We start from the raw sequence: 26366 nt of genomic DNA, 5'->3' as shown, positions 1-26366 counted from the left end.
TGCATTTGCAGCTGCCCCTACATGCCCCTTTACTCAGAGGTTAAACAATGTAATGAAAGCCAAATGTGTCCAAAGTGTAAAATCCTTAACTTTATAGTCATCATTTATTCATATCAAAAGATGTGTATACAATTATATATTCAATTTATAATTATTAACAAAATAAAATGAAAGCTCCCCCATCCCCAGCATCTGATCCAGATGATCAAAGATAATACAACATATTACAATACAAAAATACTGTACAGAGGCGCCTTAAAAATTAACACAATAAAGAGCTCTATCCAGAAAGCACTTTGCTGAAATATTCTCATTGCTCCAAAGAGTTCAGTATAAATTGCACACAATTAGTCCAATAGAATGTGATATTTAAATCCTATTGTGTATTTTCCTTTTGTTTACAAAAAAAAAAAAAAAGCAAATTCTCGCCTCCGTTTGTGTCCCGCAACAGAGGGCCATTATCAGACTTTACGACAGCAGAATAAAAACCATCACAAGAATGAAAAATAAAAATGGAAGATCTTTTAGAAGCCTTGAAACACCGCTCTTGAGAATTAGAATTACAGCTCTCTCTCACTCCATATTAGCATCTGGCATTTATAAAAATAAATAGTTCACAAGTGAGTGGATAGACTTTTTTTTTTTTTTTTTACCTCCACCTTATTTCCAACTTTTTACAAGAAGACAGCAGAAATCAAATTGCAATAGCTGGATTTCTGACTATGATGTCCCTGATTGAGAAACGAGGCTCCTCCATCCCTGCTAATAACTACCGCACTAAATGTTGCTGCTCGGAACAACTAGAAGTTCTGTTAGACCACCCAAAAGTTCTGATGAAACAACCAAATGTTCTGATAGAACAACCAAACGTTTTAATGGACCAACTAAAGTTTATGATGAAAAAAAAAAAAAAAGAATTTCAGATGGACCAACCAAAGGTTTTGATTTAACAACCAGAAGTTCTGATGGGAAAAAAACAGACCTTCTGATGTTACAGCCAAAAGTTCTGAGGAAAATAACAGAAGTTAGAAAAATGTGTTTCTGGTGGAACAACCAAAGGTTCTAAAAAAAAAATCTGATGGAAATTGTTTTTTTTCTGATGGAACAACCACAGGTTCTGATGAAGAACCAAAGGTTCTAAAAAAAAAAAAAAAAACAAAAAAAAAAAAAAACAGAACTTCTGATGGAGAAAAACTTTGTTTCTGGTGGAACAACCAAAGGCTCTAAAAAAATCAAATCTGATGGAAAAAAAATTTTTTCTGATGGAACAACCAAAAGTTCTGAGGAAAATAACAGAAGTTAGAAAAATGTGTTTCTGGTGGAACAACCAAAAGGTTCTAAAAAAAAAAAAATCAGATTTTTTTTTCTGATGGAACAACCACAGGTTCTTATGAAACAAAGTTTCTGATGGAACAACCAAAGGTCTAATGACAAAAAACAAAAACAGAGCTTCTGATGGAAAACCAAAAGTTCTAATGGAACAACAAGAACTCTTGAAAGAAAACCCAGATGGAATACATAGCAAACTGGTTCTTTATGCTAAATTCAACATAAAAGCAGTAGAGTAGTGGAAATTGGCCCAGGGTTGTGCATGTAGATCAAACATCACTGTAGACAGTAGCTTAGCTAGATCAGAAAAACAAGCTTATGAAAAAACCAACAAGGAAATGCACTGATGTTAGCATATGATGATGAACTGCAGTGCAAACGACAATATGGCTGACCACAAACTCTGCTGCAGTGCAACCTCATTCACCAGATTCTCATCATTGTTAGAGCAATGCAGACAAATCAGCGTGCAGTCTCTAAATCGGCTACAAGCCTAACCTGTTTCCTTGAGTCTATTGTTAAGAAAACAAAACAATCTGCATTCCCACCCCATGATGCTCTCGCACCAGCCTGAGAGAGTAGCCCCTGCCGCCCACTTCCTGTAGGAGTCAGAGCACTGGCAGAGGTTCAAGTTTCTGTTAAGTAAGACTAAATGAAACAAAACAAAAATCTGAGTGAAAGAGGATGATCAAAATATTTGGAGGAAGTGACAAGAGATTGAAAGACAGAAGTGGAGTGAGAAAAAGAAAAAGCAGAGGAAAGGATGGACGAAATTAGTCAGTCTCCATGCTGACACAGGAAGTGGCTCCATCCTCACCATCATGGGACTGGAATGTGACGTGGTTCTCTGGTTGGGTGGAGGAAGGTACAAATGGAGGGGCGGTGGGCTGGCGGATCTTGTCTTGGCGCTGGTAGAACAGGAGGTAGGCGGCATTTGTCTAAAAGAAAAGAGGGTACCTGAATGTTTTTATGGTCTTATCAGCTTCAATGACCCACACTATGAACAAGACCAACTATTAGGGTCAGAAATTATATAAAAAAAAAAATAAAATTAAAATTATATATATATATATATATATATATATATATATATATATATATATATATATATATATATATATATATATTTGCCTCTGGGATTTGATTTTCTACTTTCATGAAAGTATCTTCCCACATAAAAAATTAATGGTGACATCCTTTTAAGTCATAAAGCTCAGCATTAAAAACACTGGTCAGGCTGAAATTGGTATCTGGACACTGCTTATATTAGGTTTTACATTTAGATGAAAGACTGAATTTTTCTTTTGAATAATATGCGCTGCTGAATTCTGCATGTGTAAATATTCATTTTGAAGCTCAATTATGTCATTTATGTGTAATTGTGTCATTTTCAAACAGCTGAATACTCCCTCCATCTGCCATTAGTCAAAAAAACAGATAGTGCTATCCCAAATTGGGTGAGTCAATGTTTCTGTGTCGCTAATCTAAATACAGCCACCGTGTTTACACTTTTCAAGGAAATCAATCTACAAATGGTTTTCTTACAGTTGCATTATAAGCTGGGACAGGAGAAAGTATTTTAACATCAAAAAATGATATACATGAGCTTTAACAAATCAGACCACATAAATACGCATTAATCTTACCACAATTTGTTCCTCCCTTGCATAGGTCACCTTGCTGTCATCAAAGTAATACCACTGGCAGTCATCCTTGTTCCTGGCATAACTAGTATCTAGTTTGTAGGAGATAAAAACAGAAATTAAAACAGTTTTTTATGCTTAACCGTAAAACAGTCGTTTATAGAAAAGCAATCATTTTTACAATGTCCGTCTCGGAGTCCGCCATAGTGGTTGGACACAGAAATGAGGTCGTATCTGCAGGGAGGTTCAGCACTGTTCACCGTCTTCTTCAGGAGAAAATCTGAGAAGTCCAAATTCCTGCAAACATACAATGAGAGCTACTTTTCACAAATACTGTAACCACATAGGCAGGACCAAATGTACTGTAATAGTTTAAGGGTGCTTTCACACTTGCACTTTTGGTGTGCACCCGGGTTCGTTTCATGTCAATGTTCAGTTCGTTTGGATGATGTGAACACTGTTTTCTGAACCCACGAACCGATTCCGCTTGAAAAGGTGGTCTGGGATACAGCTCGTGTGAACTCTGGTATGGTTTTCAGCACCTGCTTGTCTCTAAATAAATCACCTTCATAGAGCACCTTACATTCTTCACGTTTTGCAATGCATCTGCGGGCTCGCGGCAGACAAATGCTAACGTTTGTCACGTCATTGCACATTCAGTGCATCAGTGACAGACAAACATAAATGTTGTTCCGTGCATGTTAAGTTTTGGTGGTAAATCTAAAGAAATGAATAATTCAATAACATAGTGAAGCTGATGTCTTTTTAAATTGTTGTTACCTAGTTACAGTGGTAAACAGCTTCCAGCTGTTTTCCAGTGGGGAGGAAACAAACTCTGGTTCGGACCAAGCAATTGAAGACCACTGATAATGGTCAACCACTAATCTGAATATTATTAGGTACAATAGTTTATCTTACCGTAGAGGAAAATCCACAATTGTGTCCAGTTTCTCTCGAGAGTACTTGGTGTAGGAGAAACGCTTTAAATGGATGATAAGAACCTCCGGCAAAGACCACAGATCCAATTTCTTAGTGGCAAGCTGATGCTTCTTACATGTAGGACAATACCTACAGACAACATAAACAAAAAATTTACTTAAATTCTATTTGCAACACTGTGTATTGAATGCTTCACTAGAAATTATACAACAGATAGTTATGGCCAGTGTTGGGTGTAATCCTATTACAAAGTAATTAGTTACTGTAATCTAATTACTTTTTAAATTAAAAACAAATAGTGAAATGCATTACATTTTTAATTCTTTTAATCAGATTACAGTTACTGACTTACTTGAAACTGAATTAACTGAATTACTTTTAAGTACATTATAGGGTTATGCTTATTTCTAATATATTATTTATGTAGATTACATGAATTATGACCCTGTAATGAGTCATTATGAAGGAGAAATGTGAGGTGCTGTGTGTATGACTTGTGTGTAACAATGAACAAGAAAGAAATATAGACATTATTTTGAATTTGTTGAGCGGGACAGTGTTTTAGAAAGTAACTTAAAAGTAAAGTCATTAGTAATCTGATTACTTTTTCAATGACATAATTAGTAAAGTAATCTGATTACAATTTTTAGAGAAATAATTAATAATTTGTAGTGGATTGCTAATTTTAAGTAACTTGCCCAAAACTGCTGTAACGGCTATACAATCTGATTTGATGAGCATTGTTCAAAGCTGCTTTAAAATTGCCAAAGTACACACCTGTGACCACACATCAGTTTTTTTCTATATACTGTAAATGCGGCAAGTTGTTAGGCCACTTCAACAAAAAAACATTTGCAACTGAAAATGCAGTAATTTAGCCAATTTTATGCCTTTCAATCAAACTGGAAATACGTTTTTCTCCACTGAAAACGCTCTCCATTACAACATACTTCATAACTTTCAAACAAAAATAAATTAGTTTGGATGTCGCCTTAGGCTAATATTACTTGAATAAAGAATTGTTTATTGTGGTTTTCATTATTTTTTGTAAATAAATATATTAATTGAACATTGTTGTCTTTTATGATATTGCCATTGCTGCTGTGCCTAACATTACCCCTTAACCACGGTACATCGTTGTAAAGCACATCCTCTCATTGCTTGGCGCTTTAAAAAGCAACATAAGTCATATGTTTCCCTTCATCAATTCAAGCAGTAAATGAAAGACATGAATCTGTGATAGTTACCAGGGGTTTTCCTCTTCCAGTGTCTCTACCGTGGTAAAGAGCGCTATACATTCCTGCAGTTGTACTGTCATCTGCTGGTGAGGGACGTCCATGCTCTGATGCTTTATATATTTCTGCATAAACACACAAGCAACATGTTTGCAATAGGGATGCTTAGATATGAAATGAGTACTTAAATACTATAATGAATTGTACCAAAAGCATCTGAATTATTTTTATGCTGTAGACGGATAAGCCCTGACATTATGTACTTCCATTATTGGCCAATTTAGAATGAAAATTGGTAGACAGAGCCAGTACCATCAAAGATAAAAAGGGAAATCTAAAATAAGAAGAAATAATATTAAAAGGGTTCCATTTAAAAAGCTTTAAAATATTGTTAGCAAAGAGTTTTAGTAATCTAGACAAATTAATAAAGATCAATCTTAATAAAAATATCTCTGGGTAACACATATAATGCATCCAAATCAGATCAAAGATTTCCATATTCACTACCCTGACACAGTCTAGACAAGTCACAGCGTTAGAGCTATACTTAAAATGAACGCATAATAAATCTCTGATGGAATAGCCTCAAAAAAGTCTTATTTGAGAGAATACGTTCATTTCTTAGCTGAACAACAGACACAAATTGTTTCTTAAGGAGCTCATTAGCACTTACCTCAGCCTCATTCTCATTGTAGTATTTCTTCTTCATGTCAGGGTCCCAGTCGATGGCAATGTATTGCTGAGCTGAACACAAACAGTGAGTCACACCATTAGGACCTGGAACATTTACGCTCATATACACTCTGAATTAAAACACAATGCGACAGCCGCTGCTCAGATATGAATAGATGTGAATTGATTTGCCAGAGAACATAAAGGAGACCCAGACTTGCTTTATTATGACCCTCACTTGTGCATACAAGTGACATTGAGTTAAAAAGCATCTCCTAATGCAAAAGTTTAGAGAGGTCTGTCATAAGTATGATTTCTCATTAGCGTGTAACAGCATCAGAAATGTTTTTATTAGAGGGTCATTTTGCTATTTTTCATACCCTTCATAATGGCATATTTTTCTACCTAATGGTCAATCGATTTAGGTTTTTCAATAGCCAGTGTGGATGCTGATAAATAGATATATGCAAAAACAATTTAATTGTATAGTTTAAAATACGCAAAAGAAAATTACACTACAGGAGCATTCTTGTACCCCAAAATTTAAATATCTGGGGTGTTTTTGTCACTTTCTGCAGCATTTGTACTCCGAGTCCTAGTTAAAGGAATATTCCAGGTTCAACACAAGTTCAATTGACAGCATTTGTGGCATAATATTGATTACCACAAAAATTTATTTTGACTTGCCCTTCCTTTACTTTTTCATAACTCCAAAACTAACTAAAATAAAAATGATCTCAAATTTTAGTTTTTGATATTCTAGGGTGAATATGGGCAAAGTGAGACACTTTTGGACATTTTACATTTTTTGACACTTTTAATTATGATCCAAACACACATAACCTAACATTATACCTTTGAAGAAAGCTTAGGATGTCTTCTACTTTTAATGTAGAACCAAATTCCAGATTTTGTTTTTTTTAAGCAGTACTGGTAAAGTGGGACAGAGGGAAAATTATTCTCTAGAAAATACCTACAAAGTATTTTGATTTAAAAAAAACAAATATATATATATATATATATTTTCTTATACACTTTTATATCATTGAACAGTATTTTACAACATTAAGTTAACTTACTTTTTATAACCTTAACAAGATTCACCTCAAATTTTTGTAATTTTCTTTACCATTGCTTTTCCCACCATTGATCATGAAATGAGCTCTGCCACCCATCTCGAAGTAAAATCATCAATTTAAAACCTCAAAAAAATAAAGGGATAGGACCCAAAAATGAAAATTCTCTCATCATTTACTCACCCTCATGCCATCCCAGATGTGTATGTCTTTCTTTCTTCTGCAGGACACAAACAAAGATTTTTAGACGAATATCTCAGATCTGTAGGGCCAAAACCCTGAAGCTCCAAAAAGCACATAAAGGCAGCATAAAGTAATCCATAAGTGGTTTAATCTTCTGAAGTCTTCTGAAGTGATCTAATCTGTTTTGGGTGAGAACAGATCAAAGTGTAATTCCTTTTTCACTGTATATCTTGCAATTGCAGTCTAGAGGAACAATCATGATTTTAAGCTCAATTACACTTCCTAGTAGAGTTCATGATTGCCAAGGAGTCTGCTGAAGTCAAAATTTACAGTAAAATAAGGACTTAAATATTGATCTTTTTCTCACCCACACCTATCATATCACTTCTGAACACATGGATTAAACCACTGGAGTCCTGTGGATTACTTTTATGCTGCATTTATGTGCTTTTTGGAGCATTAACATTCTAGTCACCATTCACTTGCATTGTATGGCCCTACAGAGCTGAGATATTTGTCTAAAAATCTTTGTTTCTGTTCTGCAGAAGAAAGAGTCATACACATCTGGGATGGCATGAGGGTGAGTAAATTATGAGAGAATTTTCATTTTTGGGTGAACTATCCCTTTAATTGTTTACTCCCCAAAGATTAGTTTAGTAATGATTTATAATGATTTAAGGAAATACAGATGGATACAATGTGGATCAAGCATAAATATCCTTTGTCACTTTACCCGTATTCACCCTATCCAACTTTTTCCTGAACGCGGAAGTGTTCCACGATTCGACTGTTTTCAACTTCGGTCTCCAGTGTTTTAACTTGCATCGGTGTATATTCTTAATGGGTAATGTAATGTTTAAGGTATCACATTTGTAAAAATGGTCAAAAAACATGCCGATACTTCAGAGTCGAGACGACCGGTTTTTTAATAGACAGTGCCTCACCTGAGTGTGTAGATGACATGAAGCGATGGTCCGAGGTTAGTTACGTTGATATCATTAATTATTCTGAGTTATGACAGCCAACAACTGCACAAGTTGAGCGTGAAATTCATTTATACACCAAGAAACACTTAAATAGTTGTTGTTCTTCTCTAGATCGCTCATTTTGGCAGTTTTTACTTGGCATCTCGAGACCAGAAATAGAAAACAGGCAATTAGAATCATCATGGCGCCGCCCAGTGGTTGCTCAGCAAAACTGTGGATATTATACATTTTGCAACATTAACAATCCACATTAAACATGAAAAAACCACTAGACACACAAGAGTGTCCTGAGAAATTTAATGATGTTAGACTTTTTAAATTATACCAGTATACGTTCAGCTTTGGCAGCCATGAAAATTACTAAAACTAAAATAAAATCTAACTAAACTGAAACTACAAAATGAAAACTACACTAAATTGTAATGACAAACTGAATATAAAATAGAAATAAAAACTAAATTAAAAATCCAAAACTATAATAACGCTACTTCGTTGCCATGACAATGTAATGTCAACAAACCCTAAAAACCTAAAATGACGATTTAAACAACTTTACAGCTCAAATAATACACAAGTTTTAAACTCACTGAAACCCAGATTTTTGCTTTTTCTTTTTTTTTAAAGAAAAGGATGGACAAGTCAAACTAATTTTTTGTGGTAATCAACATTAATCCACAAATGCTGTCCATTGAGATTAACTTGTATTGAACCCGGAATATTCCATTAATTTCTGACCTTTGTGTGTACTCACAGCTGAAAGAGAAGTTGCTGCCTGCCTCGCCCATCCCTCGCTCTGTGGTGCCATTAGAATTCACAGACTGAATCGTAAAGAGGGATTTTTTCCACCTCTGTGTGAAGCGCCGTCTTCCTGGAAGCCTCTTATTTGCCTGTGCACAAAGTGTGGCCTCTTCTCCAACTTCCTCCTCATCTTCATCCTCTTCCTCTTTTCCCGAAGGTTCTGCGCCGGCACTCTGGTCTCCATCAGTGGCATCTTGGGAATTTGTGTCGGTGCTGCCGCCTGCTGATTGGCCCTCCTCTGTACTGCTGCCTCGGTCTGGTTCACTGCTAGACTCCTCCTCAGCTCTCTTCTCCCCCTCGCTGCTCGGCCTGGCTTCTGACTGGCTGTTGTTAGGTCCATCAACTTGACTGCTCTCCTGTGACTGCTCTTCCGCTTTCTTGGATGGCCCTGCCTCTACAGAGTCTTCCTCACCCTCATCTGTATTAAAAAATTAAACATTATATACTGTATTGTAACATATTATACAGATAGGAGTTTGGGTTATTTTGACTGTTATAAAGGAAACGGAAGCATACCATCACTAACTCCATTGGTCTGAGCTTTGTACAACTCTTCCTCCTCTTCTTCCTCTCCTCCATCCTCACCCTCCTCTTCTTCCTCTACTTCTTCTGAGGGGTCTTGGGGATGGACATATCGCCTGTGCAGTAAACATAACCCCATATAATTTAGTAAGTAGTCATTTAGCAGATAGTTTTATCTTAAGCAAGACTACTGGTTCGATACAGTTAAGCTCTATGAATATTAAAGGAATATTCCAGGTTCAATACAAGTTAAGGTCAATCGACAGCATGAGGCATAATGTTGATTACCACAAAAATGTATTTAGATTTATTTAAAAAGCACTTTTTTATTTATTTTTTAATCACTTAAATGGAAGTGAATGGGGACCATTTTTTGAGGATTTAAAGGCAGAAATGTAAAGCTTATAATTTTATAAAAACACATTAATTCTTCTGTTAAACCTTGTGTATTATTGGAGCTGTAAAGTGGTTTAAATCATTGTTTTTGTTTCTTTAGGGTTTTTAGGTTTACATCTTTACGTTGTCATGGCATAGAACTTTACACAGAAAAGGTAAGCGATTTTATCGCACTAAAATCATGTTCAATGCATATCGTTTACGTCTTGTTGCTATACTTTTGAAACAGTGAGTATTTTAAAATTTACAGATTAGCCCCATTCACTTCCATTGTAAGTCCCTCACTGTAACCTGTAAATGTTTGCTTTTTTTTAAAGAAAATTAGGGACAAGTCAAAATACATTTTTGTGGTAATCAATACTATGCCCCAAATACTGTCAATTGAGCTTAAATTGCATTGAACCCAGAATATTCATTTAAGCATCTGTGACATGCTGTTGATTACTACATATAATCATTTTTGACTCATACCTCTGTTTGTAAAAACCAACAAAATATGGCATTTACAGTAATGCACTTACAAGGTAAGTCTATGGGGCAAGGTATTTCTAAGGGTTTAAAGCAGAAATGTGAAGCTCGTCATTTTCATTTATATGAATTATTCCGTGCAAACATTTTTGTTGCCTAAATCATTCTTTTTGCAGTGAGACAACTGTTCTAGGTGGATAAACTTTTGGTTTTGTGTTACAGATGTAATTCTTGTGGGTGAAGTTTTCCCTATGTGAGCAATCTCTTTTTCGTATCCTTGTACATATCATGAGAAAGCTACCAGATTTACTGGCTTTACATGGTCATGACATGAATTGAAAGGTTAGATATCACTTTTGCACAGAAAAGGTTAGTAGGCAATTTGATCACACTTGCCTCATGTTAACAAGTATAATGTTTAAGTCTTGTGGCTATACTTTTGTGTATTTCGTCTTGCCTCATAGACTTCTATTGTAAGTGTAATTAATGCAAAAGCTATTTTTATTTATTTATTTATTTAAATCCCCAATTTGGAATGCCCAATTCCCACTACTTAGTAGGTCCCCATGGTGGTGCGTTTACTCACCTCAATCCAGGTGAAGGAGGACATGTCTCAGTTGCCTCCGCTTCTGAGACTGTCAATCCGCGCATTTTATCACGTGGCTCGTTGTGCATGACACCGCAGAGACTCACAGCATGTGGAGGCTGATGCTACTCTCCGCGATCCACGCACGACTTACCTCGCGCCCCATAGAGAGCGAGAACCACTAATCGTGACCACAAGGAGGTTACCCCAAGTGACTCTACGCTCCGTAGCAACCGGGCCATTTTGGTTGCTTAGGAGACCTGGCTGGAGTCACTCAGCACACCCTGGATTCGAACTCACGACTCCAGGGGTGGTAGTCAGCGTCAATACTCACTGAGCTACCCAAGCACCCGCAAAAGCTGTTTTTGCTTGTTTTTACAAACTAATGCTGTCCATGGATCTTAACTGGTACTGAACCCAGTACATTCCTTTAAATGTCTTAAAAAGCTCAATGTTGATCAGATGGATCAAACCTTACTGGCTTTGTACCCACAACCTTTTGGTTACGAGCCCAAATCCTTAAACACTGGGCCACACCGTCCTGTGGACTGGCCTAAAACCCATTGTAAACTAGGTTGATTCTTATATTTAATTAAAGCCAGCCTGTAGCATGTAAAAGAACAGATCAGTAAGACGTACGCCAGTCTTTTCAGTAGGAGCTGGTAAAGCTCTTCCTGTATGCACTGAGCGCGTGGCACAGACATCAGCAGCGGGTGACCGAACAGAGAGGTGCCATAACTGTTACTGCCCGAGCCGTAATCTCTGTAGTGAGAGCGTTCACGCATGTAGATGGCCAGAACCACCTCATCACCATCCTGATCCACAGAGCCGCTGCTCAGCTGATACCTGCATCAACACACCCAAAATACACAGTCAGAAACCAATTAACAAGATTAATTAAATGTCTGGTGCCGCTAAATGTATTTAACACAGCAAACACAGTTACATAATTTGGCAATGGTGTCCGGGTTCAATGCACACAAAACAAATTTGCCAACTCTTACTTACTCTTATTAGACTCTTATCAGCCAAGTTATTCATAAATAAAATACCTTTTAACAAAGGTGAAGTGTCTTTGTATGGAGGAGTTTAATGATTATCAAAGCTCAATAGGTCTGAATTATAATCTATGAGCAATGTACACCAAAGTACATTGTTTTATTTTTGTTTTTTTCTCAAAAAGAGAAATGGATTAAAACTGAATACACATTGTGAAAGGAAGAAATAAATGTAGATGCAAATTTGAGACTGAGTTAACAACAAAAATAAACCTATGAGATTCACTGTGATTAATTTAACAGCCCTAGTTATAACAGCACAGATACCTTAAATGTCCCAATAATAGTTGTTTATTGAACATTTGTTTAAAGTTAATGATTATTGTTATATTTTATAGTTATCATGAATTAGAACAATACCGTTATGAGCTAATTTACAGGAAAATTTAGAAAATCCAACATTGGAATATTTATATATGTGTGTGCATGTGCTTGTTAAGTCTCTTACACAAATATGTCATCCCGGTCCAGTATACAGCTTAAGGACTCGTCAGCTTGATAAATCTTATAGAATCTGTGATTGAACACGTCAGCCACCATCATCTGTACATAGCAAATAAATTATTAGCTCTGCACAAATACAAGACTTTTTCCATTACTAAATCAAAGCCTCACTAACCAAACCTTTAACTAACCAAAAGATTATACTCATTTGTGAATTGTCAAAGTGTTTTTATAGTTGACCAAAGTGTGTTTGAACCTGGTTAGGTGGGACATCTGTTGCCTGAGAGAGGGCAGTGCACAAGTCAAACACTCGGCCAGCTTTAGGGACAATCAACCGATACTGCAAGTGGAAGAGACAACTGGATTTATCAGTCAACAGTAAAAAAAAAAGAAAAGAAACACAGTAACAGTGCATCTTAAATAAGAGATAGGATTTATCGCTTGTCGCTTAAATCGCCTTACCTTCAAATGTCTGTGTCGGGTTATTATTAAGGTAACTAGCTATTAACATGTCAACAATTTAACTTCTCATCAAACTGTTGCTCTATCATGACACAAGCTGTCAGTTTACACTAATGCCTGCTATAGTGCCCCTTGTAGAAACTCTGAGAATGCAATGCATACTTTTGCTGCATTATGAATTGTGTTCTGACTAGGGCTGTCAATCAGCTACATTTATTTAATTGAATTACACAATGTGCTGATAAATTAATTGCAATTGCTTGCATATATCAATAATTGCCAAAAAAAAAAAGGTCCCCAAATTGCCTATCCATGGCCCACAGTCCAAAGCAATCCATTTTGCAATTGAGCTTGTCAATTTGTCTGAGGTAGATGTATTATAAGGCTTTTCTAAGGTCACATCTGTGCACACATGCGTTAGATGTTAAATTTTGGAGCGCCTCACTTAAACACAGTATTATTAGGACACTGTGTCAAGTTAAATGTAGTTTGAAACTTATAAAAACACATCGCGAGAACCCTGCATTCCAAGTTGCGCTCTGTCTAGCTGTGTTTGAACGCAAGAACGTGTTCTCATCTTGTGCTGTCAGTACGTGTGATTTGTTGTCTGCATGGCTTGACATTAACTTTTTGGCTTACCGGCCACTGTGGCTAGTGGTGTCTCAAAGTCAGTAGCCACTCAGCATTTTCACAAGCCAAAATCCCCCGATCAGAAATAGAATAGAACAGGAGAAAAACTTTGTCAATAACTGGTCCATAACTCATGAAACTCCAGACTTTATACCCCTTCATTCAAAATTGTACAGGACTTGCTCTTATGAAAGTTTGCCATTGTTCTTCAATGCTTGACAGTGGTATTTGTAATAATAAGGCCATAACCACAGGTCAGATCATCGATGGCTCCTCATTACCGTGGTTAGGTCAATGTAGATAGTCTTTCTAAAATACAGACTACAGTATTTGTTATGAAAAAAACTAATAGCCTAAACACATTTAGAAACTTTAAATAAAACTTTGAGTTAATGAAAATTAAGTCTAATAAATTCACCCTAATAGATTTCAGATGCAAGGGATAATTATGGAAGTAAATTAAAGACAAATGTATTTGAAACAAAAGAGCACACCGAATTGCACTAACTAAAAAATAAATGCATTGCATTGCATTAACAGTGCTTGCATTTTTTGGGGATGCAATTTCATATGGTTGTATATTTAAGCTAAAAATATTTCAATTCATTAAAAATTCAATAACAGATGTTCACTTTGTTTCACTTTGGTTTTTTTTTATTTTTATTTTTTTTGTCATCTTTCTTATTAATCAGGTAATGTTTGGTCCATTATATTCGCCACATTCGCCTCTAAAATTTCAGTGGTTAAAATTTGGTTGGAAATTCAACCGTGTACATCCTGGCATTGCAGGAAAAGCAGCAGAGTGTCAATGCACAATCCTCAGTCTCTGCTACTATGCTTCACCACTAGGTGGTGCAAACAGGTGTTGATGAAGAACAAGAGCAACAGGGAGAGGTCCTCATCAAGTAAACCTTTATCACAATCTGTGTCATCTCATTTGGCTCTCATTAGTAGGGTTGTTGAAGTTCAACCTGCATTGTTGTCAATGGACGGTAGTCAGTTTTAATAAATCAATTAAACTGTAAGGTGGGTTTTCACTACAAAGGTTCGGCTTTAGGAATGCAGAAGAAACTGAAGAAATTTTAACAGCAAGATGGTATAAAACTGCACATTTCTTGTCTATTACCACCTTCTGCTACTAATACCAACTACAGAAATAAGTACAAATATATCTGCAAGCAGCAATTATGGGGCCAAGCACAACAACAGCATGTGAGGAAGTATCACTGGACATTACTGATTATGACTAAGAAAAGCAGCATAAAAAACAGGTAGAAGTGCATAACTTTTGATAAAATTAATAATAACTTTTGACCAATAGGTGCCACTGTCACCAATTTTTTTGGTGAGGTCAGGGTGTGGTCATTATGACACACAAAGGTTCATGAAAATACAGCAAAGCTTTAATACAGCCTCAGATGCTTTTTGGCGACTTGACATCAAATTCGTTGGAGCGCTATTCGAGAACTGTTTGCCTAACAAAAAGTTTTTGTAACTTTTTGTCATGAGTGTCTCTAGAAGATACACGAGAAATTTCATGCAAATCTGACATACGGTCTAGGAGTTTGGAAAAGTAGGTTTTCAATTAAATTCAAAATGGTGGACAGGAAGTATGGCCGACCATGGCAAATTTGGTATCAGTGAATTCGGCATGAACCAAGGAATCTAAAGAGAGCAGTGACAAAAATATCAAATGTTATAAGCATTTTTTTTCCCCGATTAACCCTTTTTATTGATTCACACATTTGAAACAGAAAATCAAAATATATATTCATAGAATCTGTTATAAGCATTTTTAAACATTTCGTTATAACTTTTGGCCCAAAACTGTATAGGAAGCCTCAGGGCATAGTGCCATAACAATACGCCAATGTGTTTGTAAAATTCAGCATTTTATGACAAAATTCAAAATAGGCAACGACAAAAATGCCAGACATAAAAAACTGGATATTATTTGACTTATGCCTCAAGGAATCTAAGCAGACCAGTCTCATTATTTTAGGCCAAACTAATCAGAAGTAACAAGCAAAAAAAAAAGCTATTTTTATATCTCCTGACCACTAGGTGGTGCTGTGCCAAAACTGTGCAGGTACCCTCAAGTCATGATGGCTATGACATATACCAAGTTTCGTGTCAATATGCCAAAGCATTGTGAAGATACAGCCTCACATCCATTTTGGCGTGTTCGCCGTTTTATTAATTGAAGCATTATTCGAGAATGATTTGGTCTATCAAAAAGATTTTGACAACCTTTTGTCCCCATTGTCCCTAGATGACACAAGACAAATTTTGTGCAAATCGGACATATGGTCAAGGAGAAGTTCCAAAAAGTAGGTTTTTCTGAAAATTCTAAATGGTGGAAAATCTAGAAATTGAAACTGTTGTATGCATTCGATTTGGCATGAGCCAAGGATTCAGAGGAAAAAATAATTTTGACTCTAGGCCTTACAGTTAAAAAGTTATAAGCATAAATATGAGTGCAAATTTGACCAGTTGGTGGCGCTAGAGGGTTTGAGTTAGAGACCCCAAATTTGGGTCAGTAACATTTCAAAGTGTCCTCTATCAGCGTGCCAATTTTCAAAACTTTTTACAATATGGTTCTATGGGCTGCCATAGACTTCATGTCAGAGGAAGAATAATAATAAATATAGCTGCAAGCAGCACTTAACTGGGTTCAAGCTATTAAGGTCCTTTAAGTACATATGCAACCAATATTAAGTATTAATTGGACAGTCCATTTGCACCTAAAACAATGATAAAGTGCCTTAATTTTTCAGAACCATCATGCTAGGTAGAAGAGACATATGGCATTTTTTACATTCATGACTGTTATAGCACCACCAAGAGGCAGAGGTGCGCAATTCACGTGTCCTCAGATTGACATCCTACATTAATTTCAGTATAATTAAACATGATAATATCTCGTTCCGTTCAAGAGTTATAACCATTTAAGTAAATGTGGCCTTGCCCACTTTTAAAGTTTTGGCGTACCGTTGCGACGATGAATCGAAAGTTCAAACATTTTTTTTGATAATTATTGATATTGGGACTCCAGAGAATCTCTCTTCACTGGTTTGGTTCTGATCGGGCGAACGGCCTAAGACTAGTTTGAAAAAGTAATTTTTTTAAATAATCTTAAATATTTAACAATGACTTGATTCACACGACACACAATTTTTTTTAGACAATTAATCACACTGAATTTGCCCTAGTTCTGACACATTCCCAAATGCAACAAGTGAAATCGAGCTAGTGTAGCTAGAAGCAATGGCGTCCACTTCTATGTTGAGTATGTTTTGGACCGAAGGCTTGTGAATTTCTGCCTGTGATTCCACAAGTGCAGAACACTATCTACATCAATACAAAGTGCTGTGCTAAAAACTGTTCAACAGATCTGTCAGATTACTTAGCAAAACAGGTTCTGATGACATCATCACACGCCCCAGATGTCTTCCAGTTTACAGTCATGGAATGCTACATAATTCCCATCTGCTGAACTCTTGGGCATGGGCTTACCCTCTAATTATTAGAAAGTTTGTTGAAATATGCTCATATCCTGCATTTTTTGCCAGAAATGACTGTGCATTATGGTATTTTTGCAGTTATTTAGTGTATATGGCATAACACACACCTGGGTTGGCTTGGCCATAGGATCGAGGGAAACGTAGAAAACCTCCATGACTCTCTCGTTACTGACAGGTAAGGGCACGCTCAAGTAGCAGAAGGGGTCAAAGGTCACAGAGACCTTGTGACACTCTGGGCACACCAGCGTTGACTTGAACAACCCATGGAATGTGTCAACGATGACCGAATCGTTCCGCCGCAGATGGTTGCGCCACGCTTCCTCAGCCACTTCCTATAAAAAATAGAAATAGAAAAAGATGCTTTGGAATTCCTCTAGTGACACTTTTAGCAGGCTGACGCATGAATCATATATGCAGCATTGTGCAGTTTTGACACAATTTACACCTGGTATTTACATCTGTTTCGGGTGATCCAATCACAAGTGAACAGCGCTAAATACAGTTGTAAACGGTGTCCAAAATGTTTTGTGATCAAATCACTCAAAAAACATTCAGAGGTAGTCAGAAACACATATGACCACACTGCGTTTGTAGTGAAATTTTAATTTGTCCTGAAACTTAAAAAAAAAAAAAAAAAAGAAACAGTGAAGGACAGCCTACTCACCTGTCAACCAACCACTGTGCTGTAACAAGGTTTTAATGATTACGTGTGGCTCTAGGAGAACAACCCATTCATTTGAAAAAATAGGAAAGGTCCATACATACAAAGACTTCATAGTATGCATAAAGCATATCTTCAGTATTTCATATGTAGTGACAGATAATTTGCTTTGGATTAAAGTATCGGCTAAATGAATAAATGGTGTGCCAACTTTTTTATCATGCAGTTACACAGTGACATAGTGAGCAATGTACAGTATGTAGCCCCCCCCCCCCCAATCACAACTGATCATAGAAGACGCATTTCAGCATGCAATACCAGGCGTTTCAGCTGACCACTTATGATCGGATCACTCTAGATGGATGTCAATTACACAGGATGTTTGGGAATGTACAGAAAGTATTACAGTATGTATGTTCCGAAAAGTATCTGCAGTTGTGTAGTCACCTGGTCAGGTCTACCGTCTGCATCCCTGAGTTCAATATACTCCTTCTTCTTGACTCGGTTAAGGTCTTCATGAAGACCGTCCAGCAGGAAGGACAGCAGCTCCTGAGAGTCATGTTGCTGGTATCCCAGAAACTGTGATGCAAAGTGGCCAACCTTAGTCTGCATACAGATGCAAGAAATGTTGGTCATTGTTAAGGGGGAACAAGTAAAAATATCAACAAAAATTATTTTATTCATATGAAAGAAATAGCACACATATCAGTGGTGCTTGTGTGGCAACAGTCATGGTGCCAGCATAAACAAGTACCTTGATACCTTTATGTATATCTAAAGGAATAATTCACCCAAAAATGAAAGTTGTAATAATTTACTCACCCTCATATTGTTCCAAACCTGGATGACTTTCTACCATGGAATCCAAAAGATCTTAGGCAGAATGTTAGCCTTAGTCACTATTCACTTTCATGGGATCTTTTTACATACAATGAAAGTGAATGGTGACTGAGGCTGACATTCTGCCTAACATCTCCTTATGTTTTTTTTATGGAAGAAAGGAAGTCATATGGGTTTGGAACAACATGAGTGTGAGTAAATAATGACAACTTAAATTTTTGGATGAACTATCCCTTTAAGCGTTGTTATAAATGTAAACAGCATTTTTACAAACTTAAACCAGCTCTATTAGCATCAATATTTTCCACACCCAGACAAAAAATATGGATCACAACAATTTACATTACCTTAAAGACACGGGGAACCACAGAATAGTGTCTCCCTGACCACATCTGTTTGATGACATCAGCGTAGGCTTCCGCAATTTCACCCTTCATGCCTAGAGGGTTGGAGAAGTTCAGTTCCTCCAGATACAAGCTCTTTAGGAAGTACTCAGTCAGTGGTGGTGTGTTACTCAGACACTGCAACATAAAGAATAATAAGGGTAATGGATCTCCCCCAAAAAGAGAATAAGTTAATTTTAAAAGAGCTTTATAATAAATAAACAAGATACAAAATGCCAAAAAAACAAAAAAATATATATATATATATATATATATATATATATATATATATATATATATATATATATATATATATATACGGAACAGTATTCACCTAATATAAAATTATAGGTGATACTTTACAATAAGGTTCCATTCATTAGCATTAGTTACGTCATTAGGTATTATGAAAAAACAATTAACAATATATTGTTTACAGCATTTATTAATCTTTGATAATGTTAGTTAATAAAAATACAATTGTTCATTGTTAGTTCATAGTGCATTAACTAATGTTAACAAACACAACTTTTGATTTTAAAAATGTATTACTATATGTTGAAATTAACATTAACCAAGATTAATAAATGCTGTAAAAGTATTTTAATTGTTAGTCAGTTGTAATACCAAATTATAATCCTTGCTTGCAATCTGTTGACCACAACAGCATAATTTTTTCCTTAAGTTCCTTAAACATCTTAGTTTGTGACCTCTGACCTGTAAGGCCGAATTCATGAAGCAGGTGTTGCCGAGGTTTGTAAGGCCACACACTCCTGGAAGACCTCGATACGAGTCCTGATCATCAGAAGAGTTCCGCCTGGAGACATAGAATACCACATTAATTCCCACATATCCAGATATTTAATAAAACCATGTGTGACGAGGAGGAGGGCGTGGCCGAGCCGTGAGGTGCACGGCCGGCACTGAGTCTTGTAATCAGCGGGGGAGAGAGATAAAGGGGTGCCGGAGACACCAGTTTGCGAGAGAGAGAGAGAGAGACAGAGAGAGAGAAAGAGAGAGAGACAGACACACACGCGGCTGCTGTGTGTGTGTTTATGTTTGTTTTATGTTGTTTTAAGTTTAGTTCTGTCATTAAAGTTATGTTGACTGTTCTGCCAGTTCCCACCTCCTCCTTGCCCATCCTGAACCCGTTACACCTTGACTGACTGTGTTTGAAACCCTTGTGAGATGTCTGCCTAGACTGAATTTTTTGGCCTCACTGGTGCATTTAAATGTTTGTAAAACTTGTGAAAAAGATCTGCTTTTGGATGACCGTGTAAAAAATAAAAAATAAAAAGCTAAAGTTTTGATCTGGGCCACTTTTATACAATCGGACAGTAGGGCTGCACGATTATGACGAAAATCCTAATTACTGATTATTTCCTTTGATATTGTACTTGCAATTATTAATTTCGATTAATAGAATTTACATTAAAATACTAATTTTGTGTGGGCAGTTGCATGCCATATTCTTTAAGTAGGCTATGCATCAAAACAACTTGAGAACTGTGTTCCAGAATTGCTCTAATATTTTAATTGCATGAAAAACAAAAAGTGTTATTCGCATTTTTCATAAATTGTACACAGTATAATTAAAATAGTGAGGATTACTGATATGCCTTAAGACTAATTTAAACGTGTTAGATTTGCCTTTGCATTCATGCACACAACAGCCCAGAAAATTGTGGCACAAGGCGAGTACACCTAAATGGAATGCTGTACTTGTCACTTTTCCCGAGTATATGATTGCGACAGCTTTAATTGTAATCTCGATTATTTTTTCGATGAATTGTGCAGCCTTATCGGACAGGTATCTGATATTTTGCAATGTGAATTCAGTGTGAACACTCAGATCAGAGTTCACACAATCTTTATGTAAATCAAACAATGCACTTCATTTATCCTTTACACACAAAATAATTTATAAATGACACTATATGATGTAATACACAAAGTTTCCAAAATATATCAATATAAAAGAATGGGGCTGATGACACATACTGTACATGGAAGTTTTTGAGTGTTTTGTGCTCGAGACACATGACTTTCAATTTGGCTAAACAAAAACAGAAACGGGAAACTTTTGCTAGTGCATAAGAAAGGGAAGCTGTTGTCTCCACACTCACATGATCTGAGGCCTGGATGTGGGCCACGTACCATCTGCATTCCTGATCTCCATTATCACTGTCTGCAGAGTGAGCAGAGCACGTTAGAACCAAAATAACACACACACACACGTGCACACACACGCACATACAGAGTAGAAGCAGCAAACTTTGTCCATGTTCCTAACCTGATGGGTGTGGTTGCTGGCAGTGCTTACAACTATAAACGTCACTAAACGATTACATAATATGATAAATGACCAGATTTGACTGGTGCATATGAATTAAAGGTGTGTGGCAGTGTTTGCTGCAACTTAGCGCCACGGCTAAAAAAACTCAAATTTTACCAGTGTAGTGAGTTTGCAGTCTGAATCAAATGAAATAAACTAAGAGCCAAGTCCTGCAAAATAAAACAAAGACAACACATTTTCTATTGCATTACTGGCTGTGCGCAAAAAAAAAAAAAAAAAGCAAACAAACAGTGTAACCAATGTAGTCCAAGTCATGAACAAATGATTCTTACAAGCCAGTTCTTTTAAGGAATCAGACAAACAGACTCACAAACTCCTGAAGAACTGGTTTGAATCATTCTAACATATGACATACTGTATTCTAACGGATACCACATCTGATTCCTCTTAAAGGCCCAGATACACTTCCTATGAAATCGAAGAACGAACGGGTGTAATGTCATTTCGAACAAAATCTGGCCAAAAAGAAGGTGTTCTTGCATTCATTTCAGTGGTTCGTAACAGCTCACAAGGGCAAACGTTTAGGAATAATTCTTACCGGCTTCTAAACTCCTTCTTACTGCCATTGGTCCACATCATCGGTAGTCATTGATAACACATTTTAATGTCACACTAGTTAAGGTTTTACTATGCGTCCTCATATTTAAATTCTAAACACCTCCCACATTAGTGTGGCGGGTGTCTGAATGTTCGGAAACAGTATTCCCCCCCCCCCCCAGTTGCTCGGCTGTTTAGAACTTCTTTTTAGCCCTGAAAGAAGAACGAATAAGAACTTCTATGGAAGTATATCGGGGACTTTACCATTCTTTCACTACTTTCAAGGAAGAATTATTTGGAAATAAGAAATGCCTTTCTTATTGCATTTACTGCACTCAGCAGTTCTTATTTCAATTCGAGTTGGACATTTATAACTTGCGCATCAGTATAAGATTAATTCCATAACCGCTTTGACTGATGTACAGTATACGTATTTTTATTCACTAAAAAGAACCGGCTCATAAGAGTCATTCGTTTGGGAATCAGAATACACTGTGCCCGCTGCGTGTTTCACTCTGCAGATTAATTAGGGGCCAGCACTGCGGGAAACACTGTCAGAGTATTGTAGTAAAGTGTTCAGTCTGCATCGGTGGAAAATTCCTCATGCGAGAACCATAAACGGAAACGAAAGTCATGAAAATCAAATGGTCCCGGTGTTCTGAACAAGAACCGGCTCCCGGTTCCCAACCCTCATAACCCACTCTAAATTAACTGATTAAACATTCAAAATTTTTACAAAACAGTATTGTTTTGTATAGAATATAGTTAGGACCTATTATTTGGAAGGTGGGGTGGGGGGGTGGTCTCTCCCCACTGTGGTGTGTTTTTACCATGCCAGAGCTGAGACAGGCATCCAGTACAGTCATGTTAAGGTTGCGTAGCCTCTCAGAGCTTGTATCTGTACTCCTCATCCACATTCGGCTTTCAGCAGTCTCTGACACTTCAAACTGCTGCCGTATCTTCTGATGTATAGCATCTGTCAAACACAGACACACATTAGACATTCACACACCAACCAGAGAGAGATCTGAACCTCAGATACACCAGTCAAGTCTTCCTGAAGGGCCAAAGCCTTTGTTTACAAACCATAATTACATGGCAAACATAAAAGAGATCCTTTAAAATAACATTCTGTATATCAAACAGCAGTCCAGGGTTGGATAGCATCTAAACCCTGATGCTTCACATCATAGAAAACATTTTGAAAATGCTTTAGCAGGCATGAATCATTGATTATAGTTTTCAGTAGCAATGAGCAGAAATTATGGTATGATGTTTGAAAGCTACTGTCAGCTTGTTTGAGAGATCATTTTTTAACTTTCCATGTAAACATTTGCCCCAAAAAGTACTCAGACACTCAATGCAATAAAGCAAGACATTTAAAAGCATGGCTTAAGTGTCAAAAAACTTTGGGCCATTGTATACATTACAAGCCAATACTCACGTATCTTTTCTGCACGACTGAACTGTGCTTGTAAAGTATTATCCAAGTTGCTAGAAAGACAGAGGTAGATCGCCACAGGGTAGACTTCGACTTTAACAGTGCTGGGAAGGTCAATGACCTGAAAAAGAGATTTTCACATTATTCTCAATTAATTAAACTTTGATAACAAATAACTAGGGTCATCTGTAAACTTTAGAAGTGACATAGAGGCATATACTGCATATATACACTCACTGAGCACTTTATTAGGGACACCTGTACACCTACTTAATCATGCAATTATCTAATCAGCCAATCATCTGGCAGCACTGCAATGCATAAAATCATGCAGATACGGGTCAGGAGCTTCAGTTAATGTTCACTTCAACCATCAGAATGGGGAAAAAATTATATCTCAGTGATTTTGACAATGGCATGATTGTTGGTGCCAGACGACAGTTGGTAACTGCTGATCTCCTGGGATTTTCACGCACTACAGTCACTAGAGTTTACTCAGAGTCAGAATGTTGCCAAAAACATCCAGTGAGCGGCAGTTCTGCGGACGGAAACGCTTTGTTGATGAGAAAGGTCAATGGAGAATAGCCAGACTGGTTAGCGCTGACAGAAAGGCTACAGTAACTAAGATAACCACTCTGTACAAGTGTCTGTACAATAATCATTTGAACTCCACATGAAAAGCGTTTGCAGACAAAAACTTCTCATTCTGCGTTATGGTGATGGTTAAGACTTGCCGTGCTTCTTTGGTAATTAAAATGAGCCTTACTTAGGCTAAAAAATACTTACTTTCTATCACAAGTCCCATATGGACTTTTTTTGTACACCAAATAGCATTAAGAGCCCTTTTCCTCATCATTTTATCACTGACACTGAATCACTGCTGGGTGTGTTTGTGGTGTGTGCGTCAGTGTAACGTCTCAGAGCGGATACATCGCAAAGATTTTGCCCTTCCAATCAGTGTTTATGCTGGTTTATGCTTTATTAATGGTATATGTGTTAAACGCGATCAAGAAAAATTTACGCGTTAAACTTTTAAATTAATCGCACGCATTAACAAGTTCATTTTGACAGCTCTAATACATATATATATATATATATATATATATATCACAAAAAGTTATACGAATAATAGTTCAATTAGAAAATGGTAAGAAATATTAAAATATAAATAGGCAAAACAGTCTCCATAAGACTGCTGGTATTTTACAATTATTTTCTATACAGTATAGAATAAAATAGTTCTTTGACTTGGTCCAGAACAAAGCAGCAGTCTTGGAGAGACAATTTTGACTATTTAGTATTTATTATTTGCTGTTATGGCTGCCAACTTGAACATCTACAGTGAGTATTTTCCAGAACTTCACATTGCTTGTTTAATTTCATAGCCAAACAACATATTAGCTTCTGTTTGTTTGGACCTTTGCTGGGAAAGAAATTCAGAGAATGGACTTCTTGGAACTTCAAATGAACACCCCTGACATATAACATCATGCTTTCTATTAACTTTCATACAAATGTAAAGTTAAAACACTGGATTTCGGAACTCAACAGCTTAATATTTATTAACATGAATGCAGAATGTTCAAGAGTCAGCAGTCTGGTTATCGATACCTTTCTCTCCAGTGGAGGCTGACCGTCCATCATGTCATACCACGACAAGAGTTTGTGCCAGGCTTCTGCTGGTACCAAGACAAAGTCCTCATTTTCCACCAACCTCTCTTTCAGATGGTAGGAATCCAGATCTGCAGAATGCACATGAAATACCTTAAAACAGCTTCAGCACCCACAGAGTTTGAAATTATTAACAGACAGATTAATGCGCTCAACGAAGAGACACGTTATACAGACATTCAAGGTTTTATTGGGCAAATTGCAAATATTCTTGTGCATTGAATCATTATAACTAGACTCAATCACCCTCAAAGAGCTCTGTGTTATCAATCTTCCCAGGATAAGAGGAGGAATTTTGGTCCCCGGTCTCCACATACTCTTTCCATTGATCAAACCATCTTTTGTCCAACAAATACCTGCAATAAAGGTAATCAAGGTGTCACTGATGGTCAATGTAATGTAATGCAGTTAAAATCTGTCACACAAAGGTCAATATAACTCTGATATTTACCATGACAGTCAGCAAATGAGATTGCAAAACTATTACAAAGGCAGTCAGTATATTTTGAAACTGACACTAGGTGGAATGACTGCTTCTGTTTTTCGGACAGCGTTACCAACCAAAAATATCGAATGTCAAATATCGGCCGCTTAATCGATATTGGTATATCATTACTTGTCATATTCAGCCCTCCATGAACTATTTTGTCATCTTGACAGATATAAAAGGTTACTGGTCAGTCAAACTTTGTTTTCTTTAAAGATAATGAGCTTTAGCACAAATCTGTTTAATGTAAACTGCGCTGGGTGTCAGGGATAGACATGCATTAAGACACCAGACACCTATCACATGCCTTCAAAGAAGAAAAGGAATTTAAACCAGCTCTGCCTTTCCTGTCCAAGGAAGGAGCACAAACCGAAAGTAACTCGTCACAGAATGACACACCTTCCAATTGTGTAAATGAAACTTATGAGAAATGTATGCTATTTTAAAACTAAGACCTATAAAATCATGTCATGTGCATATCTGTTCAATGAAAATAGACAAAAAAAGACACTTTAACGCAGGTACTGTTGGGGATTTTGGAATGTGACTAGACAACCTGTCAAAACTTGATGCTTAAACTGACTTAAAAAGCATTAATTATGCAGGCAAACACATCTATTGGTCCAGAACCACCACCTGTGTGTTTGTTTTACTCGCTTATTTTATTTTTTTCTCCAAATCATTTTTAACTCTATTTCACATTGGCAAGGCTGCTAATGAACCTCAAACCCACAAATAAAAACCCATTTATCAGATTTATAGTGTTATATCACTAACGTCACTCATGAGAGCTCCAGTCGTTGTTATTGTTTACTCTTGTTGAATTGTTTGTTTATTATTTTGGGGCTGAAGTTTCTCTCACCAACTGTCCCCGGCCCGGAGTTGCTGGTTCTGGTTGAGGTTGTCTATCTCCCGCCGTTGGGTCTCCAGTCCAGGAGGCTCGGTGGCCGAACCGGTGCTGCTGTTCGCAGCCATAATCACTCACACAGCTCGGAAAAGCGCCGTTAAAGCCCACCGCCACATACAAACACCGGAATGT

General features: G+C 36.8%; 1 protein-coding gene across 2 annotated transcripts; it reads right to left on the bottom strand.

Moving 5' to 3' along the window:
* Window positions 1–75: 75 nt before the first annotated feature.
* On the bottom strand, window positions 76–26366 carry LOC127415015 (ubiquitin carboxyl-terminal hydrolase 11-like). 2 transcript variants are annotated; one of them, XM_051653471.1, is made up of 21 exons: window positions 26190–26366; window positions 25087–25196; window positions 24781–24911; window positions 23173–23290; window positions 22559–22704; window positions 20962–21023; window positions 19553–19652; window positions 18800–18973; window positions 18060–18218; window positions 17059–17283; window positions 12592–12675; window positions 12340–12434; window positions 11473–11679; window positions 9378–9499; window positions 8815–9279; window positions 5820–5890; window positions 5159–5271; window positions 3891–4040; window positions 3154–3269; window positions 2976–3064; window positions 76–2267 (listed from the first exon to the last, which is right to left on the bottom strand). In XM_051653471.1, the coding sequence occupies exons 1-21, from the start codon at window positions 26300–26302 to the stop codon at window positions 2103–2105; spliced, it is 3015 nt and encodes a 1004-aa protein (XP_051509431.1). In that variant the 5' UTR covers window positions 26303–26366; the 3' UTR covers window positions 76–2102. The 2 variants fall into 2 exon arrangements, with proteins under 2 accessions (XP_051509431.1, XP_051509432.1); XM_051653472.1 differs by lacking the exons at window positions 76–2267; window positions 2976–3064; window positions 3154–3269; ... (1 more) ...; window positions 5159–5271; window positions 5820–5890 and adding an exon at window positions 7712–8274 and having other exon boundaries at window positions 8799–9279.

Source organism: Myxocyprinus asiaticus, chromosome 24, assembly GCF_019703515.2.
Source record: "Myxocyprinus asiaticus isolate MX2 ecotype Aquarium Trade chromosome 24, UBuf_Myxa_2, whole genome shotgun sequence".
Lineage (NCBI taxonomy): Eukaryota > Metazoa > Chordata > Actinopteri > Cypriniformes > Catostomidae > Myxocyprinus > Myxocyprinus asiaticus.
This window is presented reverse-complemented; position numbering and strand designations above follow the sequence as displayed.